The sequence below is a fragment of the Paroedura picta genome, chromosome 2 (assembly GCF_049243985.1).
Source record: "Paroedura picta isolate Pp20150507F chromosome 2, Ppicta_v3.0, whole genome shotgun sequence".
NCBI classification, from domain to species: Eukaryota; Metazoa; Chordata; class Lepidosauria; order Squamata; family Gekkonidae; genus Paroedura; species Paroedura picta.
The window spans coordinates 49,452,011-49,470,489 of NC_135370.1; the positions used below are offsets into that span (position 1 = coordinate 49,452,011).

Below are 18,479 nucleotides of genomic sequence, written 5' to 3' on the forward strand. Positions count from 1 at the left end.
AGACATTAAATATTGGAAGTTGTTTAATGATCCAAATGGAAAAATAAAAATAAGCTTCTGAAATACAATTACAACAAAATATAGTCATTTACTTACCATCAAGCAAGTCCCGTATTTTGTCCAAATAAATCTCGAAGTAGGAAACCTAAATGAACAAATCACAGTTCAACACATATTTATAAAGGCTTGTAAAATATTAACAACCCAAAGTTATTTCCAAGGAAAGCAAGGTCAAACCTGCAGCTAAATTGTTTTTCACGCATTCTGCTGCCAAAAATGGAATTGAATTTTATCCTATGATTAGTATCTTATTAAACAGTCGTATTTTACTGTACACTTGGGATGCTTCCTGGGCATGTAAAAACTTCTTTCTTTTGTCTAGGTGGACTCATTAGCTGTTTTCATGATTCAAACAAACCAGGCACTTTATTATTAGACTAGCAAGAAAGCCCACTGCAACCAGGAATGCAATGGGTGCTAGGACCCAGGGGACACTGGCAGGCACAGATCTCTCTCTCTTGCAGCAGGAGCCACAGGAGGTAATCAGGGCTCCTTCTAGCAGGGAAGCAAGGGTCATTTGCAGTTTGGAGCTCCTTTGCAGTTTGTCTCTCTCTCTCTCCCTTGCAGCAGGAGCCATAGCAGATAATCAGGGGTCATTTACAGTTTGATAGGGCTCTCTGTGTCTCTGTGTGTCTCTCTCAGGCATCTGAGAGCAAAGTGGCTAACATCCAGGGAAGGAGGGTGGGAGCTGGAGAGGGAGGGCCAATCAGGTTGCGGCCAGCACCCTGATTGGCCCTATTCCATCTTGGACAGCCAGGACACTCTCCACCCCGAGGGCTGTTTCACCCCCAGGGCCCTCCGAGTGTCCATCCAGGGCCAAGCAGCCAATGGGGAGTCACCGCTCGGAGGAAGAAGCCTTCCCCAATGGTAAGTGCCGGCCAGCTTCCCCTCACCCTTGGGAAAGGAGCAGGGATGCCGCGTCTTCGACGCGGCGTCCCTGCTCCTTTCCCACCCCGAGGCCCCGGGTCGCTGCCGGGTGGGTGAGTGAGTGGGTGGGTGGGCGGCAGCCTTCTCCCAGCCCCAGGAACAGCATCTCTGCATCTGTGACGCAGCCAGGCTGTTCCTGGGTCCCCCTCTAGCGCCCTCTGTATTCAGCTTACAACAGGCTTAAATTCTAGTGTAATATAATGGTCTGATAGTTGCTGCTGTAATATAGTGTTATATAATGGTCTGATAGTTTGACATCTCCTTTTTTGGAACTGGGGTGTAAACTGAGTGTCTCCAGTCTGTGAATAATTGCTTTCTTTTCCCTATCTGTTGACACAATCTTGTTAAGATTTTGATAGACTCAGTTTCCATGGCTTGCAATAGTTCTATTGATATCCCATCTACTCCTGGTGACTTGTTTCTCTCAGTTGCTATCAGTGCAGCTTTCTAAAGCTGTGTTCTTCAAGATGCTTCTTGGAAGGAATCAAGGTAGGCAGTAGGTAGTAGGCTGTAGGCCGATCAGCATTTCCCATGTCTATGTCTCTTAGAGCCAAACATTTCTAATTAGAGTACAAACCAATTTAGACCAATTAGCAGGCATAAAACAAGAATGAAAGATGACGGATACTGTAGAGCAGGGGTAGTCAAACTGCGGCCCTCCAGATGTCCATGGACTACAATTCCCAGGAGCCCCCTGCCAGCGAATGCTCCTGGGAATTGTAGTCCATGGACATCTGGAGGGCCGCAGTTTGACTACCCCTGCTCTACAGCTTAAGAACAAAGATGTTTTCTCCACATTTTTTCTTCACACATTTTTCTTAACATAAAAAGCCATGAATTGCATTAAATTCAAATATCATTTAAAAGTAAAGTTTTTAAAAATGTAATCTGCTTTTTATTCACATATCTATTTTGATCCACCTTATCCAAGCCAAGATCTACTATAAACGTACTTCCCTAGGCACAAGGTGATGGCTGAAGTGGGTGGTATACAAAAAAGATTTCTGCGGAATTCTGATTCGAGTATACCACCACCACCACCACCATAAAACACGCAGTACTTGCTGAGAAGGTACTGCTGTTGTCCATGCTTGGCTATCAGCAGTGAGGCCTAGCATTCAGGTTAATGACAGGGTTCAGAGTATGGAAATCAGGGCAGAGATAGAAATATCGATGTAACACATATCAGCTTGAGAACTACATTAGTAAGGCAGAGCAAGCTTTACTAGAAAAAGATACAATATGGTGACTGGGCTGGCTCAGACTGGAAGTGCATGTGGTACATCTGTAAGAGCAAGGGCACTGCTGTATACTAATGATGCTACAACTATGGGTAATTCCTTGCACACAACACCCTCCTTTTCACTGTGGGAATCTTTCCCCCTCCCCTTTTTTCATACCATTTCAATCATCAGCAATCACAACAGGCATTTCAGACACTAATGGCTCATTAAATTGAATGCAAACAGTGACTGCACAACCTTGTTTAATATTTCACCGGGTATTAAGTTAGAATCCATTTTAGTAGAGGAGGATTTTATTTTGTTTGTTTGTTTTCCAACAGGTCATTAATTTTTAACACAGAACTCCCAGAATGTGAACTGTTCAGCCCAAACAGTGGGAGTAGTTCTGCTGCTGAAAGACTTTTAATTGCATGGGTCTTGCTATTTACTAAAGCCAGACTACAAAGTAGTCTTATTTCATGGATTGCTAAACAATACAGACAAGCAGCCTAGGAAACAAATGCAGTGGCAACACCATTATTCTTGAGGGCTGGAACAGTAGAAAGAGTCACATTTTAGTCCCCCTTTAGTTTAGCATCACCATTGTTCCCATTTGTGTGTTTTCACCACTGCATTACCACCACCAGGAGTGATGGAGTAATGTAAATGGAACTATGAAAGGTTCCATCAGAGATATTTTTTAACATTATAGGTTTAAAGAAGAGGCAGATAAACAGTGTCAGAGGTTCATGTGTTTAGATAGAAAGCTCCTGACTTTCTTGGATGATACTTCAGCTCTTGATCCATACCAGTTGGGCTTCCGCCCTGGCCACGGGGTGAAGACTGCGCTGGATGCTGGATGATCAACACCAGATGGATGGAGGAGATTTGGCTAACCTCATCTTTTTAGGTCTGTCAGCAGTGTCTGACGTTGTCGATTACAAATTGTTAACCCACCGCCTCACCTGTACAGGGATTAGAGGGACAGCCTTGCAATGGCTGATCTTCTTTCACCAGAACCGGACACAGTGGGCTGCTGTGGGAGAAGAGTTGTCTGTCCCTTTTGTGCTTCCTTCTAGGGTACAGCAGGGGGCGATACTCTCCCCCATGCTTTTTAACATCTATATGCACCCTCTGGCACAGCTGGTCAGGAGTTTTTGACTGGGTTGTAATCAGTATATGGATGACACCTAGCTCTATCTACTGATGGATGGCCAGATTCTTTCCCGGAAACATTCACCAGTTGTTTGGAAGCAGTATCTGGATGGCTCAGCCTGAAAAACTCAACCCATCCAAGATGGAAGTCCTCTGGCTGCGTAGAAGGACCAGGAAGTGCATCTCCCCTACCTGGGTGGGGTGCAGCTTGTGGCTGTACCAGCAGCCAGGAATTTGAGGGTGATTTTTGATGCCTCCCTATCTATGGAGGCTCATATCATGAAAGTAGCCCAAGTAGCGTTTTTCCATCTACTTCAAGTTTTACTACTAGTGCCTTACCTGTCCTCGTAACCACCTGGTCACAATGATCCATGCAGCGGTCACCTCCAGACTAGATTTTTGTAACTCGCTCTATGCAGGCCTTCCCTTGTCTCTGACCCGGAAATTATAGCTGGTGCAAATGCAGCTGCTAAGGTCCTCAAGCAGTCATCTTGGAGGGCCCATGTCCAGCCTATGCTGAGGCAGCTGCATTGGATGCCAATCGGCTTCCAGATCAGGTTCAAGGTTTTGGTACTTTCCTTTAAGTCCATTCACGGCCTGGGCCCCACATATCTGAGGGACCATTTGTCTCCTTATGCCACTCACAGGGGTATTCGCTCTGCGGGTAGGAATTTACTTGGTTGTCCCTGGTCCCCTGGAGATGCCCCTGGCCTTAACCAGGGCCAGGGCCTTTTTGGTCCTGGCCCCAACCTGGTGGAATGAGCTCCTGGAAGAGCTAAGGGCCCTGACAGAGCTTTCAATGTTAGAATCATAGAATCACAGAATAATAGAGCTGGAAGATATCTCCTAGGTCACATCTAGTCCAACCTCCCACACAATGCAGGTAACTCACAACCCTATTGTTCATCCACTATAACCTGCTACCCCCTTAAACCTTCACAGAAACAGATTCTCCATCAGATGGCTATCCAGCCTCTGTTTAAAAATTTCCAAAGATGGAGAACCCACCACCTCCTGAGGAAGCCTGTTTCACTGAGAAACAGTTCTAACTGTCAGGAACTTCTTCTGGATGTTTAGACAAAATTTCTTTTGAATTAATTTCATCCCATTAGTTCTGGTCCATCCCTCCGGGGCAAGAGAGAACAACTCTGCTCCATCCTCTGTATCAGTGGTTCTCAACCTGGGGGTCGGGACCCCTTTGGGGATCGAACAACCCTTTCACAGGGGTCATGCCAGGGCAAGCAGCTTGGCCAGGGGGACGCCATCTACACAACAGCCTTGTGGGGTAGATTGAGATAGATCATTCATCTGTCTGGAGCAGCAGCAAAGAGAGAGATCGGGATAGTGGGACAAGAGACAGAACTGAACTGAGAAATCCCAGAAAAAAATGTTTTTATACAATCATGAACAAAGGATTTTCACACCATTGATCAGTTTTGGTTTAATTTCTGTGAAAGAACACTTGCATAATTTTACGGTTGGGGGTTACCCCAACATGAGGAACTGTATTAAAGGGTCACAGCATTAGGAAGATTGAGAACCACTGCTCTATATGGCGGTTTTTAAATACTTTAAGATGGTTATCAAATCCCCTCTCAGTTGTCTCCTCTCCAGGATAAACAGACCAAGCTCCCCCAACCTTTCCTCATACGTCTTGGTCTCCAGATCCCTCACCATCCTTGTTGCCCTCCTCTGGACATGCTCCAGTTTGTCTACATTTCTCTTCAACTGTGGTGCCCAAAACTGAACACAGTATTCGAAGTGAAGACAAACCAGAGCAGAGTAAAGTGGTACCATCACCTCCCGTGATCTGGCCACAATTCTCCATTTGATACAGCCCAAAATCCCATTTGTCTTTTTAGTCACTGAGTCACACTGGTGACTCATGTTTAATGTACAGTCTACTAAGACACCTAGATCCTTTTAGCACATACTACTGCCAACACAAATCCCCTGCATCCTATATTGGTGTATATAGTTTTTTCCGACCAAAATACAGAACTTTACATTTGACCCAATTGAATTACATTCTATTCAGTTTAGCCCAGTTCTTGAGCCTATCAAGAAGCAGATGTTCTGCAAGGCCTATAGGATGGAGGCTCTTCCACCAGGCGTTTAGTTGAGGTCAGGCTAGGAAGAATTGGGAGAGCCACCAGGACATTCCCTTGAAGCTGAACCCTGGAAGTTTTGCGACTGTTAGATGTGGGGATCGGTACAGTCTAATGGGTTATCTTGTTGTTGTGTTTTTAACAGCATCTTGGGTCTTTACGGGGATTTATGTAAACCGCCACGAGCCGGTTGTTCCGGGAGTGGCGGGCTAAAAACATGAAAATAAATAAATAAATTTTCTTTTGTTAATCTGCCACTGAGGACTGAACTGGTATATGTTTGCCTAACAGTATTAACAAGCACCGCACTGCTTGATTCCTAGGCTAACTCAATAAATCCTGAATGCTCATTCTACAGAATCTGAAATCAATGAAGATTGCATGCAAGTAATTAGAGAAGGAAGGGTTCCAGGGCATTTTTAAAAAAGCCACTGAACACTTATACAACTAAGAAATAAAAAATTAGTTTCTATTCAAACAACAGCTACAACTCAAACATGCTTACTACCAAACTGTGAAACAAATGCCTGTTCAAAAACCCAATAAAGATTCAGCTGAGAAAAGCAGAGGTCAAAGACACTGCTACAGCCATAACCCAGGGGAAGACAAAGAAGCTTATTTGGGGCATGTGGAACATTAGAGGTAAGCAGCATAATGATGCTGCTAATTATGCAGTCCTTCAGTGTTCGATATGTCCCAATGATTCTATGCCCTCCACCTGCATTTGGTGTGCAAATGCATTTGACCCATGTGCAAGCAGCCAACAGTTACTTTAAAATGTGAAAAGAACCATTTATCTCAGTCATTCTACATTCTAAAGCAGGGGCAGACAAACTGCGGCCCTCCAGATGTCCATGGACTACAACTCCCATGAGCTCCTGCCAGGAATTGTAGTCCATGGGCATCTGGAGAGCTGCAGTTTGACTACCGCTGTTCTAAAGAAACATTCTCACAGTTGAGTGAGCCTTGGCAGTAACAAAACTAAGTTTGAGTCCACTGCCACATTTAAGACAACCAAGTTTAGTTCTGAGTTTATTAACTGTTGCAAACCACCCCAAGACAGCTGGGGCAATAGGGGTGGGTTATAAATTTGATAATAAATAAATAAAATAGTCTTTTGAATGCATGCATCCTTCTTCAGATATCCTGAAAGTCTCAACCATATAGGTGAGGAGAAGTCAGTTGCCAGGAAGGGCTTGTTCTGTTGCTCCTGACCAACTTGACCCACCTGAGAACATTTTGCCCAGAAAAACATGGTGGCAACCTAGTGAGATCCTCCTGTGCTGCCAGAATGCTTGTGTTTCCAAATGACACCATTCTCTTGTCATTCATCTTGCACCACCATTCAACATCTTTCAAGTACATTTGCTGTCACAGCTGTATGCACCAGTCAATTGTTAGCACGCTATAATGCTTCTGAGCAGGAAGGGGAAATAAAGCAGAATACAGCAGGGTAATTTTAAACAATTTTTCCCTCACATTCATATTTAATAGGGGAAACACAGCCGCTAGAAGCATGACAAAAGATATCGGCTCAGACTGGTCCTTAAAATTTCAAATGAGATGCAAAATGTAATCAGTCACTGCCATTTTCTAAGACTGCATGCCTCAGTTTTGCTATGTAAAACCCTGCCCATAAATGGGAACCAGATGATTTAAAGATGCTCATGCAGGAAGCACCCTAGAATCAGCTACCTGGATAGCAGATAAGTGCCCACAGATTTTCACAGCTACAATAAGCTTCATGCAAGGGCATGTGAATGTTTGGTGCTGCTTGAATAAGTCTGCAATGCAGCTTATAGCCTCAGTTTTAAACTTTTCCTAACCACAGTTACCATGATTATATTTTATTCATTTTATTTATACTCTGCCTTTCTCCCCTATGAGAACTGAAAGTGTCTTACATCATTCTCCTCACCTCCATTTTACGAGAACCCTGTGAGTTTAGGGATGACTGGCCCAAGACCACCCAACCAACGTCCATGGCATCTGTGGCCATTTGAACCTTTTTTTCTATTAAAAAGCAACATGTGCTGAAAAAGAGCAACATTCTTAACCACACCATCCACACATGGAAAACAAAAACGCAAATGTAATGCACCGAGCAATCTGCCAACAGATTAAAAAGGGAAATTGCCAGGTGATAGATGAGTGGTTGATTATACAAAGTCCCTGTTCCTTTCACCATGGCTTCATCAAGGGAATCAGAACATTCACCTGGTGCTTTGGACAGTCCCAGCTCTAGGTGAATGTTCTGATTCTCCCTGATGAAACCTGCACACCAAAACATGCAGGGACCTTGTATAATAAATCACTCAGCTATCACCTGACAATTTTCCTTTCCATTCTGTTATAATACCAATAAGCCATTTAGGGTATGTGTTCAAGCAAGGTATCCATGATCCCGCACACTCCCCATGCTGACAAATCCCATCCTTTGTTCACTGGATGTTCAGCCTGCATGGAGCTGCTGATATGGAGCAGGGTGTACGGCTCACTACTCACATGAGGAGCTCTGTGTCAACTTGTCAGTCAAATGGAAAAAAAAATTCAAGCAAAGCAATAGAATACTGTGGCTATTCTAAGTAGTATTAGTGGATAAACAGCATTCCTAATCTTTTTAAATACTTACAAGATTTTCTTCTTTTCTTTTCCTAATGCTTCTGATTAACTCAAAGCTATGGCAAATTGAAGAAAAAGCTATCAGCTTGGTCTAAAACTAATCCTGCTGTAAGAGCAATATTTGGCTCAATAGCTCAACTCTGGGATTATCCAGCAGCTTCTTAAAACCTTTTAAATACAACCAGTGTTAAGATGAGCTAAGCTCTTAAATTGTGATCATATCATTACAAGAGACATGTCATAACTTTCTTTCCAGCGAAAGACAGACTGAGCTGGCTTAAAAGGAGCATTCTGTCTGATCATTACAACAAAAGGTTAAAAAAATATGGATTTTTGCAACTTCCACATTTTCAGAAGCTGCATTCACTTATGCAAAATCCCTTTTACCTGTTTGTTCACTTCAGTTCATATTCAGGCTTCACAATATACCAACGTTTCATTAAACCATGGGCTACCTATATTTAGACACCATTTTTACAAGAGTCCTGTATTTTAGGAAGGAACAAATCTGTCCTGTTTGGAATTTTCAGCTCGGCCAAAAACTCCATTAAAAAGAGATTCCCATGAGCTTCCCAAATTGGATGGAGAGGAGAGAATCAATGTACGGATGATATGCCTGTTATCTGTCACTATGACCTGTTCAACTCAGAGTCAATGGAGAATCCACCAAACCTAACACCAACTCCTTCTTCTCTGCATACCACTCTCTTTTTACAAAGTGCACCATTTTCATATTTCAAACCCTCCTTTGCCAGGAAGCTTGAATGGCCACTCCACTTTCTGATTAGTCCAAGAAGGACTTCCCTGCCTCTGAGAATCCCCTGAAAAGGAGTGGGAAGTAGACTCAGGTGGGTTGCCATGTTGGTCTGAAACAACAGAAAAAAGATTGAGTCTAGTGGCACCTTTAAGCCCAAAAAAGTTTAATTCTATGAGCTTTTGGTGTTAATTAAGCTTCGATGGTCTTAAAAAATCCAACAGTAGAAAGCCTTTCTCGTGTTATGCCAAGCCTAGAACTATCAGCAGGGCAGGAGAAGGGGGTTGAACAGGTTATAATGCCATGGAGTCAACTTTCCAAAGTAAAGATTTTCTTCAGATGAACTGATTTGTGTTACCCGGAGTTTAGTTGTAATCCCAGGAGATCACCAGCCTTTACCTGGAGGCTGACATCCCTACATCTGCTCTACATTCAAACTACCAGACAGACCTGGCCAAAGGGAGGATGGGGCACTGGTCTTCCTCACAACACCCATGCAGACACACGCTGACAGGGTGAACTATAGACTGGTGCAGACTTTCTTCTTAACACAAAAATTTGCCAGGTAATGGCAAGGGCAACAGATATGTATTTCTCAGGTTCAAGAGATGCACGCACAATTTGGGAACTATAATAATTCCTACCATTTAAGGTTTAATGAAACCACCATTTTTAATCATGTGAAAGTTATCTTTTCCTCACCTTAGATAAGGGGAAACCAAATTTGTTTCATATTAATGTCAAATTACAGGAAACACCTACAGAGAAGTACAAGCTTTTTACAAAGTGACTGCAGTCTGACACAAAACTCAAGTGTTTTTTTCCCCCCATTACATAACACGTCATTCCACATTTACCTTTATGTGAAATTCTAGGTTTTCATCCATGGAATAGATGTGATCAAAGATGTCATGTGCAATTCTTGGAATTATTCCCATCAGCTGTGGGTCATGCAGCTTCCCCTAAAGTCAGAAAAAGTTAAAATAAGAAAAAGTTGAAGAAAATCTCTTCAGCAAACATATATTTTACACTATAGGGGCCCACATGCTTTCTTTCTAGTGATCTAAGCAGTCTTAAATATTTGTTATTATGCACACTTCATACATCGGGAATTGTCATATGGTGATCAGCAAGGCAATAATAGAGGGGAAGTGACTTGATCCCAGATCTCCAACTCCGTACCTACTATTCTCTTCATATAAATTTAAACTTCTTTTCACATTCAAGTCTGTAATTCTCCACTACCCCGTTGTGCAACAAAAGTTCTAATAGCAAATAGAGAAACAGTGACACACCAGGCCGTTTTGCTTGGCATCAGAGCATCAGAGATATGATAGCTAGGGAAAAGGGCTGCCAGTTTTCCAGAACTGCTTTCAGTTTTAGTAAAGATTCTTTTCTTGAACTAAGATTTCTCCTCAGGACAGATGTTCAGCAAAGCACAGACAGGTTTTGTCAGAATGCCAACCAGAATCAGAATACAGAAAGTTACTATATCGATTCCCTCTCAGCAGATGCTGGCCAATCAGAGTGCTTGGAGCTGCCTGTCACTCAAACTCTCTCTTTTAGTGAGGAATTTTAACCCTTCACTTGTTACTTCAATACATGAAACCTTACTGTTTTAATGCTGTCCAGCACAGGTGGCCAGACCCAGGAATGAATCTCTACGGAGCTTTTATTGCAATCCCAGGTTGATTCAGTCCTTGCCATCTACACAGAATGCGATTTCCATTTTGATTTTGGGTGATTTAAATTTTCTGCAACAAGCAAGGGTTGATCCAGAGTGACACTACCTTTTCCCCTCGATATCCAGGAGTGGTTTTAACCCTCGATATTTGAAAAATCGGCATGAGTAAGTGTGCAGTTGTCTGCTTTCTCTGAAATTACTAGTTGCTGCATCGTGGCTCCAACACTGTAACAAGGAAGCCTGATTGGCTGGGCGCCAGTTCAAGAATTCCTAGTTCCTGGTTGCAAGAGACATTAGAATTGCTGAGTTGTTTATATTCCTAGTTTTAGAGAAGAACTCTAATTGCTACTACAAAAAATAAGACAAGGGTGTGTGTGTCTTCATTATTGCACTGCTAATTTTCATTTCCAGAGCAAAGATTAGAAATGATATATGGTCAGGAAAAATAAAGTTCTTGCCTTTCTTCTTCAAATTCTTTGCATAAAGCCCAGGAAGCTGACCGTGCACACTACCAGTACTGCTAGCAAGGCAGCATTTGCTGGCTGTGAGCCCAGCACAACAGTCTGCAGATTTATCACCTTCCTATGTCCCGTTCCACTTCGCACTAATTTCTATCTACATGATCAGCCAGGCTCTAGTGACTGACCTAGAAACTTTCCTTTGCTCCAATTTTTCACAAGTCATGTACCAGAAGCAAACACTCCATATCCACTAGAATTTTTTGTATGTATTGCTATAAAGGAAACCGGTGGGTAGCTATGTTGGCCTAAGGCAGCAGCAAAGTTTGAGTCCAGGCAAACCTCGCAATGGCCAGGCACCATCAATAGATTAGTACCTTGCAGCGCAAGGCCCTGCAAAGGGCATAAGGCAACAGGTGGTCCCTCAGGTATGTGAGTCCCAGACTACAAAGAGCCGTATAGGTAAGAATCAAGACCTTGAATTTGATCCAAGCCACAACTGGCAACCAATTAATATGCTTCAGCACAGGCTGGGTATGAACCCTCCAAGGTGTTCCCGTGAGGACCCTAGCAGCTACATTTTGCACCATGTAGAACAAGTTACAGAAGTCAATTCTGGAGGTGACCTTTGTATGGATCACCATGGCCAGGTGTTCTGGGGACACGTAGGGTGCTAGTAGCCTCGCCTGGCATAGGTTGAAGAATACCTGGAGGGCTACCCTCATCACCTGCACCTCCATAGGAAGGGAGGCATCAGGATCACTCCCAGATTCCTGGGATTAAAACTTCCAAATGGCCTCACTCACTTGATGTTGCAGTACAAATTTTTGCTACCATGGAGGAGAAAAATTAAGGATAAATTGGGCTATTATGGTTTCTCCAGTTTTTTTTTTCAGTCACAGGACTCTGCCCTGGCTAAATCTGTCCTAATGCAAAGAATATTAGATGTTAAAGGCATTAAAGGCAAATCGATACTTCTGTCATTATGCTGCAAAGGGAGGAGGAAGCAGAAGTCCTACTCCGCAAGGCCTAGTCCATGAGTGGGTCTCATTGGATACAAGCCTATGTCCATTATTATGACCAATAAATGGGATAACATGAAGTAGATGAGCGGGTTCATCTGGCTTTCAGTTTCACCACACCACCCAAAACAGGAAGGGAACAAAAAGGGGCGGTGTCACCAAAATTGCTGCCATGGGTGGCATCATGGATAGAGCAATACAGATACTTTGCCCTTGGGTTCTGCTCTTTCCTCACCACCACAACATCACTGATACGCATGACTGATTGCAGGGTTTACGAGAAAGCAAGGGAGGACCATGATGCTCTCAATCTCCCCTCCCCCATTCGCCTAGAGCCCTCTGTGAACTCTGGAAGAGCATGCCACTGAATATACTTACAGCCCAACTCAATAGTGTATTATAGCCGTCAGCAGTCAGTCAGTTTTCATCATCACTTTGCTATAGCCCCTTTAGACAGGACATGCTACGTCTCAGTGCAATGGAACTAGAAGACTGGCAGCCAGCTTAAACTTTCAAGTCGTTATGAAGGAAATTGAACACGAAAACCTAGCACAGAATATATATCTCTCTCTCTGACAGACTTGAGGTTTCCATTTGAAGTTTCCTATCTTTCAACTACTAATGATACTTGGGAAGCATAAATCAAATAGAATATTATTAAGATGTTCTTTCTAACAAAAACCACATACCTTTACCACCCTACTATAATACTTGTGCTGTTTGTTATACCAATAAAGGTGTTATTGTTGTTGTTGTTGTACAACCTACTCTCATTGGGCAAAATATACTGAATAAATTATATCATACAGTCACCATTCTTCATAAAAAGTGACAGGTCCTTCCAACAATGTGCGGAATGTTCAAAGGCCTTCAGAGAGAGAGCCCCAGAGAGGGTTTTGAACATTTGGCACGCCTCCCTGCCTGGATGCAGAGGGAAGCATCCTGCACTCCAGAGAGGAAGCACAGAAGCCAAGGAGCCAGCAAGTACCTTTCCCAATGGGAAGAGACACTTGCTGGCTCTAACTCCACCCCTCCCCCACTGGCCTGCAGGGTGCAGAGAGAACTCTCTCTCTGCACCCTGGATGGGCGGTGCAAGGGCCAAGGAGCCTGTGAGCACCTTTCCTGATGGGGGAGAAACAGCTGCCTGTTCTTTAACTCCACCACAGCCCTAGAGGAGCAAATGCCTTTCCCAATGAGGAGAAATGCTTGTCAGCTCTTTATACTTCCCCACGGGCAGTGTGCAGGGAAACGGCTCCCTGCACCCAGACAGGGCAGTGCAGGGGAAAGGAACCAGCCAGCACCTCTCCCAATGGGCTCTTGACACTCCCCCCACCACCAGCCTTGTCAGGATGCAGGAAAAAGGCTACCTAGTGCTCATAGCAATCCAGCTTCACTACTAGTAGGTCACATCAGACCTTTTCCATTTTGAGGTCTTTATCTAGTTCAATGTAAGAAAACGAGTAAAATCTGTCAAAACTAGTAACACAGACATTTGTTCCTCCCTCGATCAGTTTTAAGAGTTTCTCAGTAAGGACATGGCAATGGTTCATCATATTAGAGGGGACTTGCAGGATCTCCCCCCAACCTGTTTTAATGACACAGTAAAAATGCTAATCTTTAAGACTACACAGAACTTAAGAGTTTAAGCTGAAATATGTGGGGTTTCCCCAAACTGAATAAATTTTGGCAAAGCAAAAGATACCAGGAAGAAAAGCAAAGGGAAGAGTTCCTGCAGGAATTAAAAAAGAAGTGCTACGGCTTCTAAACAGGATCAAAAAGTTGTAAAGGCCCAGCCTTTATAGTGTTAAAGTCTTTTCCCACTCCAACAGTGTACAAGGGAAATCCTCCATAAAAGGTATTATGTGGAATGAATGTGTGTATCCTTGTATTTGCCATGGGCTTATGGGTTTCCGGAAAAGTATGGCTAAAAGGCCTAATGGGAAGATGTCAGAGTTACAAGGAACAAGTGTAAACACAGCATAGACTGGAATCTGTGTTTTATTTAGACCACATACCACGAACTACAAAATAACAAGCAGCAAGCAAAACACACATACCTTTTCCCTTTCTTAAAAAACAACAACAAACCTGCCTGTAATTCTGAGCCTGCAATTCTGAATGCAAATTGGCTTTCAAAAATATCTCTTCTCCACCAGCTGAAATTCCATATTCATTCTGATTTTATTACATTCTGAGCTGGTGGATTACGATGCTGTTTCGGCATCTGCACAGAAGAAGATGGCAATTTCCCTTGTCTGCATCATTCATCTTACCTGCTCTCTAGACAGTGGCAAAGATGATCCATCAGAGAGAAAAAAGTTAATGAGGAAATAAGTTATTTTACAAAACACCAAAGCTCACTTTTCTCCTTGAGACAGATCGCATTTCCAATTATTTGAATTTTATCCCAACAGCTTCCAGCAGTACATTGATTCGGGTACTTTTCGACTTATCCAAACCAAATCACCCAAGCCTAACAGCAAGGCGGATTGCCACTTTCCACAATAGAAATCTCAACTCTATTGAGTTCAGTGGTTCAGAAAGCGGTTTGGCCAACATCTGTAAAACCTTTGACAGGCTCCATGCTGGAAATCTATGTTCAGCTAGCGGTGCTAACTGCCTGGTGCTCTTCTAGTATCTTTTGATGTATTTGTTAGCTGTCATACTTGCCAACCCCTTGTGGGCAACAAGCAGTTACTTGCTTTTTTCACCCATCATGCAGGAAAGCAATTATATCTTGATGTGATAGGGATTCACCTGTTGTCCCAATGCCTGTATTTTGCTGTCCAAATATATAGAGACCTTCACTGTGACACTGTCTGTCTTAATGAGGACATATTTCTTCTGGACCAGATCTTGAAAAGCGAACAATACGAGCTTTATTGCTCTTAACTCAAGCCAGTTTCTGCTGTTCCCCTTTTCCTTCAGTGTCCATTTCCCTTGCATCACCTGGTCCAAGCAGTGAGCCCCCATCCTCTCATGGTGGCATCCATAATTACTATGATGGGTGTGTGTGTGTGTGTGAAGAAAGACTGATATCCACCATTTCACCAATTCCTTCACAATGTCTCTCTGATATGGGAGAAAAGTTCACTGCAAGAACCTTATAGCACTGGTTGCAATGAGAAGGCATTAAATTGGGATCACTGTGGGTGGGGAGGTAGTTGTGAGTTCCTGCATTGTGCAGAGGAGTGGACGAGATGACCCCAGGGGTCCCTTCCAACTCTATGATTCTATGATGCTAAGGTCCAGAAGTTGAGGCAGAAGCATCAAGTCTAGGTGCTGCTGCTTGCAAATGGTCTTTATCATCTTCCTGATCGCTGATTGTTTCTCTGCTGGCAGAAAAACATTTGAATAGCGAGTGTCTATTCTGGCCCCCAGAGGAATAAGAATCCTTGTGGAACTAGGTGAGTTTTTTGAAAATGTATAAGAAATCCATGTACTTGAAGTAACTGAATGGTGGTTGTGGTAGTAAACTCGGTCGTCTTCAAATCCTGCGCCCTGATCAAAATATCATCTAGAAAAGGATATGTAAGAATCTCTTTCTGCCTTGAGGGGTTATCGCCATGATCTTTGCGAAGACTGTAGGAGTCGAACACAGGACGAATGGAAACGCCTTGTATTGGCATTTGAATCCAAAACGCTGGTACTGCCTGGGAAAAGGGTTTATAGACACATAAAGATTGGCTTCCTTCAGGTCCAACAAAGTCAGATAATCATCCAATTGAATAATTTGGAGGATGGCTTGGAGGGATTCCATGTCAAATTCCTGATTTCACACCCATAGAATGAGCTCCTTGAGGTTTAGAATTGCCCTCCATTTACCTGGTACTGAAGCAGGAGGAAGAGGAAGAGAAGGCAGAGATGTTGGCATTTATACCCTGTATTTCACTACTCAAAGGAATCTCAAAGTGGCTTACAACTGCCCTCTCTTCCTCTCCCCACAACAGACACCCTGTGAGGTAGGTGAGGCTGAGAGAGCCATGACAAGACTGCTCTATGAGAACAGCACTATCAAGACTGTGACAAGCCCAAGGTCACCAAGCTGACTTGCATACTGAGGAGTGGGGAATCAAACCTGGCTTGCCAGATTAGATGCCACTGCTCTTAACCACCACAACATGCTGTGCATAGAATGAAATACACTCTTCGAAAATGAGGATGAGGCACTAGATGGCCTCCCACAACAGAATGTCTTTCAGCTTTGCTTGTGGCACGACAGACTAAATAAAATGTTGTGTGGAGAGTGCACTAAGCTCTGTCTTATAACCAAATTTCACAATTGGTCAATTCCACTAATCTGTAGAAGTTTGCTTCCAAACCTGCACAAAGCCCTGAAATCAGTCCTGATCCTGGTGTCATGGTTTCTTTCCTGGAGTGACTCTGTCCGGTTGTTGGTTGGTTACATACTGTCCATACTGAAATTTGAAACTGCCTATTATCTTTGCTACTACTTGGGGCTTCGTAGGAATGAAAAGACTGGAAGCCCTTTCCTTTGTATTCTTTATCCCTTTAAGTAAGTCTTTCTCAACCTTTTTAACACTGAGAGATCCCTGAAAAATTCTTCAGGCTTCAAGACCCCCAGAAGTGGTGCTATTGGTCAGAATATGGTTGGGAAGCATAGCTGTGTACAAACCCACCCTCTCCAGGACCATCACTGGCCATTTTGGGAGGGGGAGCAGGTTGTCTTGACCAGTGGTCCACAACCTTTTTAAGTCTATGGACCAGTGGGGGGGCGCGGCTGCCAGTGGAAACGTGCATGTGTGGCAGGTCGGCACATGTGCGTTTGCACCATGCGCTGCCACAAACACCCATGTGTAGCACTTCCACGCATGCACATTTGCGGCCGTGCATGGCGCAAATGCACATGCGCGGACCTGCCACGCATGTACGTTTGCACCGGCGGCTGCGCTTCCCTCTCCTCCCTTCCCGCAAAAAGAAGCTTTCCGGACCGCAAGCTAATCGGCCGCTTTTGCGGCCAATTTGCTTGCGGCCTGGGAAGTTTCTCACTGCGGGGGGGGCGGAGAGAGGGAGCCGCAGCCCGGTGGTTGGGGAGCCGCAGCCCGGTGGTTGATTCCCTACTCCTCCCCCACATGCAGTCAGCTGGGTGACCTTGGTCTCACCACAGCACTGATAAAGTACATCTCATTTTAGTTTTCTAACAATTACACTAATCAGTAGTAAAGTAATAGCAAAGCAGTAGTAAAACAATAGTAAAGTAATAGTAAAATAATAGTGAAGTGATAGTAAAGTATTAGTAAAGTATTAGTATTATGAGTGCAGGCTTCTAATCTGGCATGGCAGGTTCAATTCTGCACTCCCCCACATGCAGCCAGCTGGGTGACCTTGGGCTCACCATAGCACTAATAAAGCTGTTCTGACCGAGCAGTGATATCAGGGCTCTCTCAGCCTCACCCACCTCACAGGGTGTCTGTTGTGGGAAGAAGTTTTCTAATGATTACACCAATCAGTAGTAAAGTAATAGCAAAGCAGTAGTAAAACAATAGTAAAGTAATAGTGAAATGGTAGTAAAGTGATAGTACATTATTAGTAAAATAGTAGTGAAATCATAGTAAAGTAATAGTAAAGTAGTAACAAAGTAGTAGTGAAGTAGTAGTGGTGGTAGTAGTAATAGTTGTAAAATGAAGCTGTGTGGCTTTAACTTTCCTGTTAACAGCTTCATTTTACAACTATTACTAATACTACTACCACTACTAATTCACTACTACTTCACTACTACTCCACTACTACTTTACCGCCTATTTCAATTTGGCACTAATGGAGCAAGCTGTATGAATGAAGCTAAAGGTTGCATAGGGCAGGCAGTAGGGGATAGATTTGGAACAATATCAGCTTTTTGTAGCAGTCCACTTGTACTACATGTTGGGAGCTCCCCCTAATCTTAAGCAGTAACTTTTCCATTGGGTGCATGATTTGCTGTTGAAACTGGTTGCCACGATATTTTTCTATTCACAACCCACTGAAAATAAATTTCAAAACTAAATATTGTAGGTCACTTAAAAGTTAGCATTAATACCTTTTCTGTTCAGACAATTCAGAATCTACTAGTTATTTGTATTCATTACAGGCATACATTTATGGCTAGTTGTAATGCTTATCTTTGATTTAGTGCTAGACTTTTAGCATTTGGTTCCAAAAGGCAAAGATGTCTTGCCAAGCCTATTGCCTTAGTAACCAATATTATACACTGGGTATGCTTACTATAGTAGCTATTTATTTGTATATCTAAAAATGCAGAGGTGTCTTTCCTAATTGCCTTGTTCTCCTTCCTGAGCTGCCTGTAGCTTTTGGACTTCTTCTAGCAAGCTGTCTAGAAACAATGCTTTCCATTGCTGCCTCTGAAGATTCAGGTCATTGCGATGCTGGGAATATTTAACTATTAATAATTGTATTTTCCATGGTGTAATTTCTATGGTGATAGTTTACTTCTTGACAGGTATTATAT

General features: G+C 43.2%; 1 protein-coding gene across 3 annotated transcripts in view; it reads right to left on the reverse strand.

Moving 5' to 3' along the window:
• KIF5C (kinesin family member 5C) overlaps positions 1-18,479 on the reverse strand; it is a 132,785-nt gene that overhangs the window by 72,367 nt on the left and 41,939 nt on the right. For all 3 annotated transcript variants that reach the window (XR_013228093.1, XM_077320109.1, XM_077320110.1), the window contains exons 4-5: positions 9,707-9,811; positions 97-145 (exon numbers count right to left, since the gene is read on the reverse strand). Coding sequence is in view for 2 of the 3 variants with exons in the window: in XM_077320109.1 (XP_077176224.1) it covers positions 97-145; positions 9,707-9,811 (154 nt within the window). In the remaining variant the exon portion in view is untranslated. The remainder of the gene's footprint in view (positions 1-96; positions 146-9,706; positions 9,812-18,479) is intronic.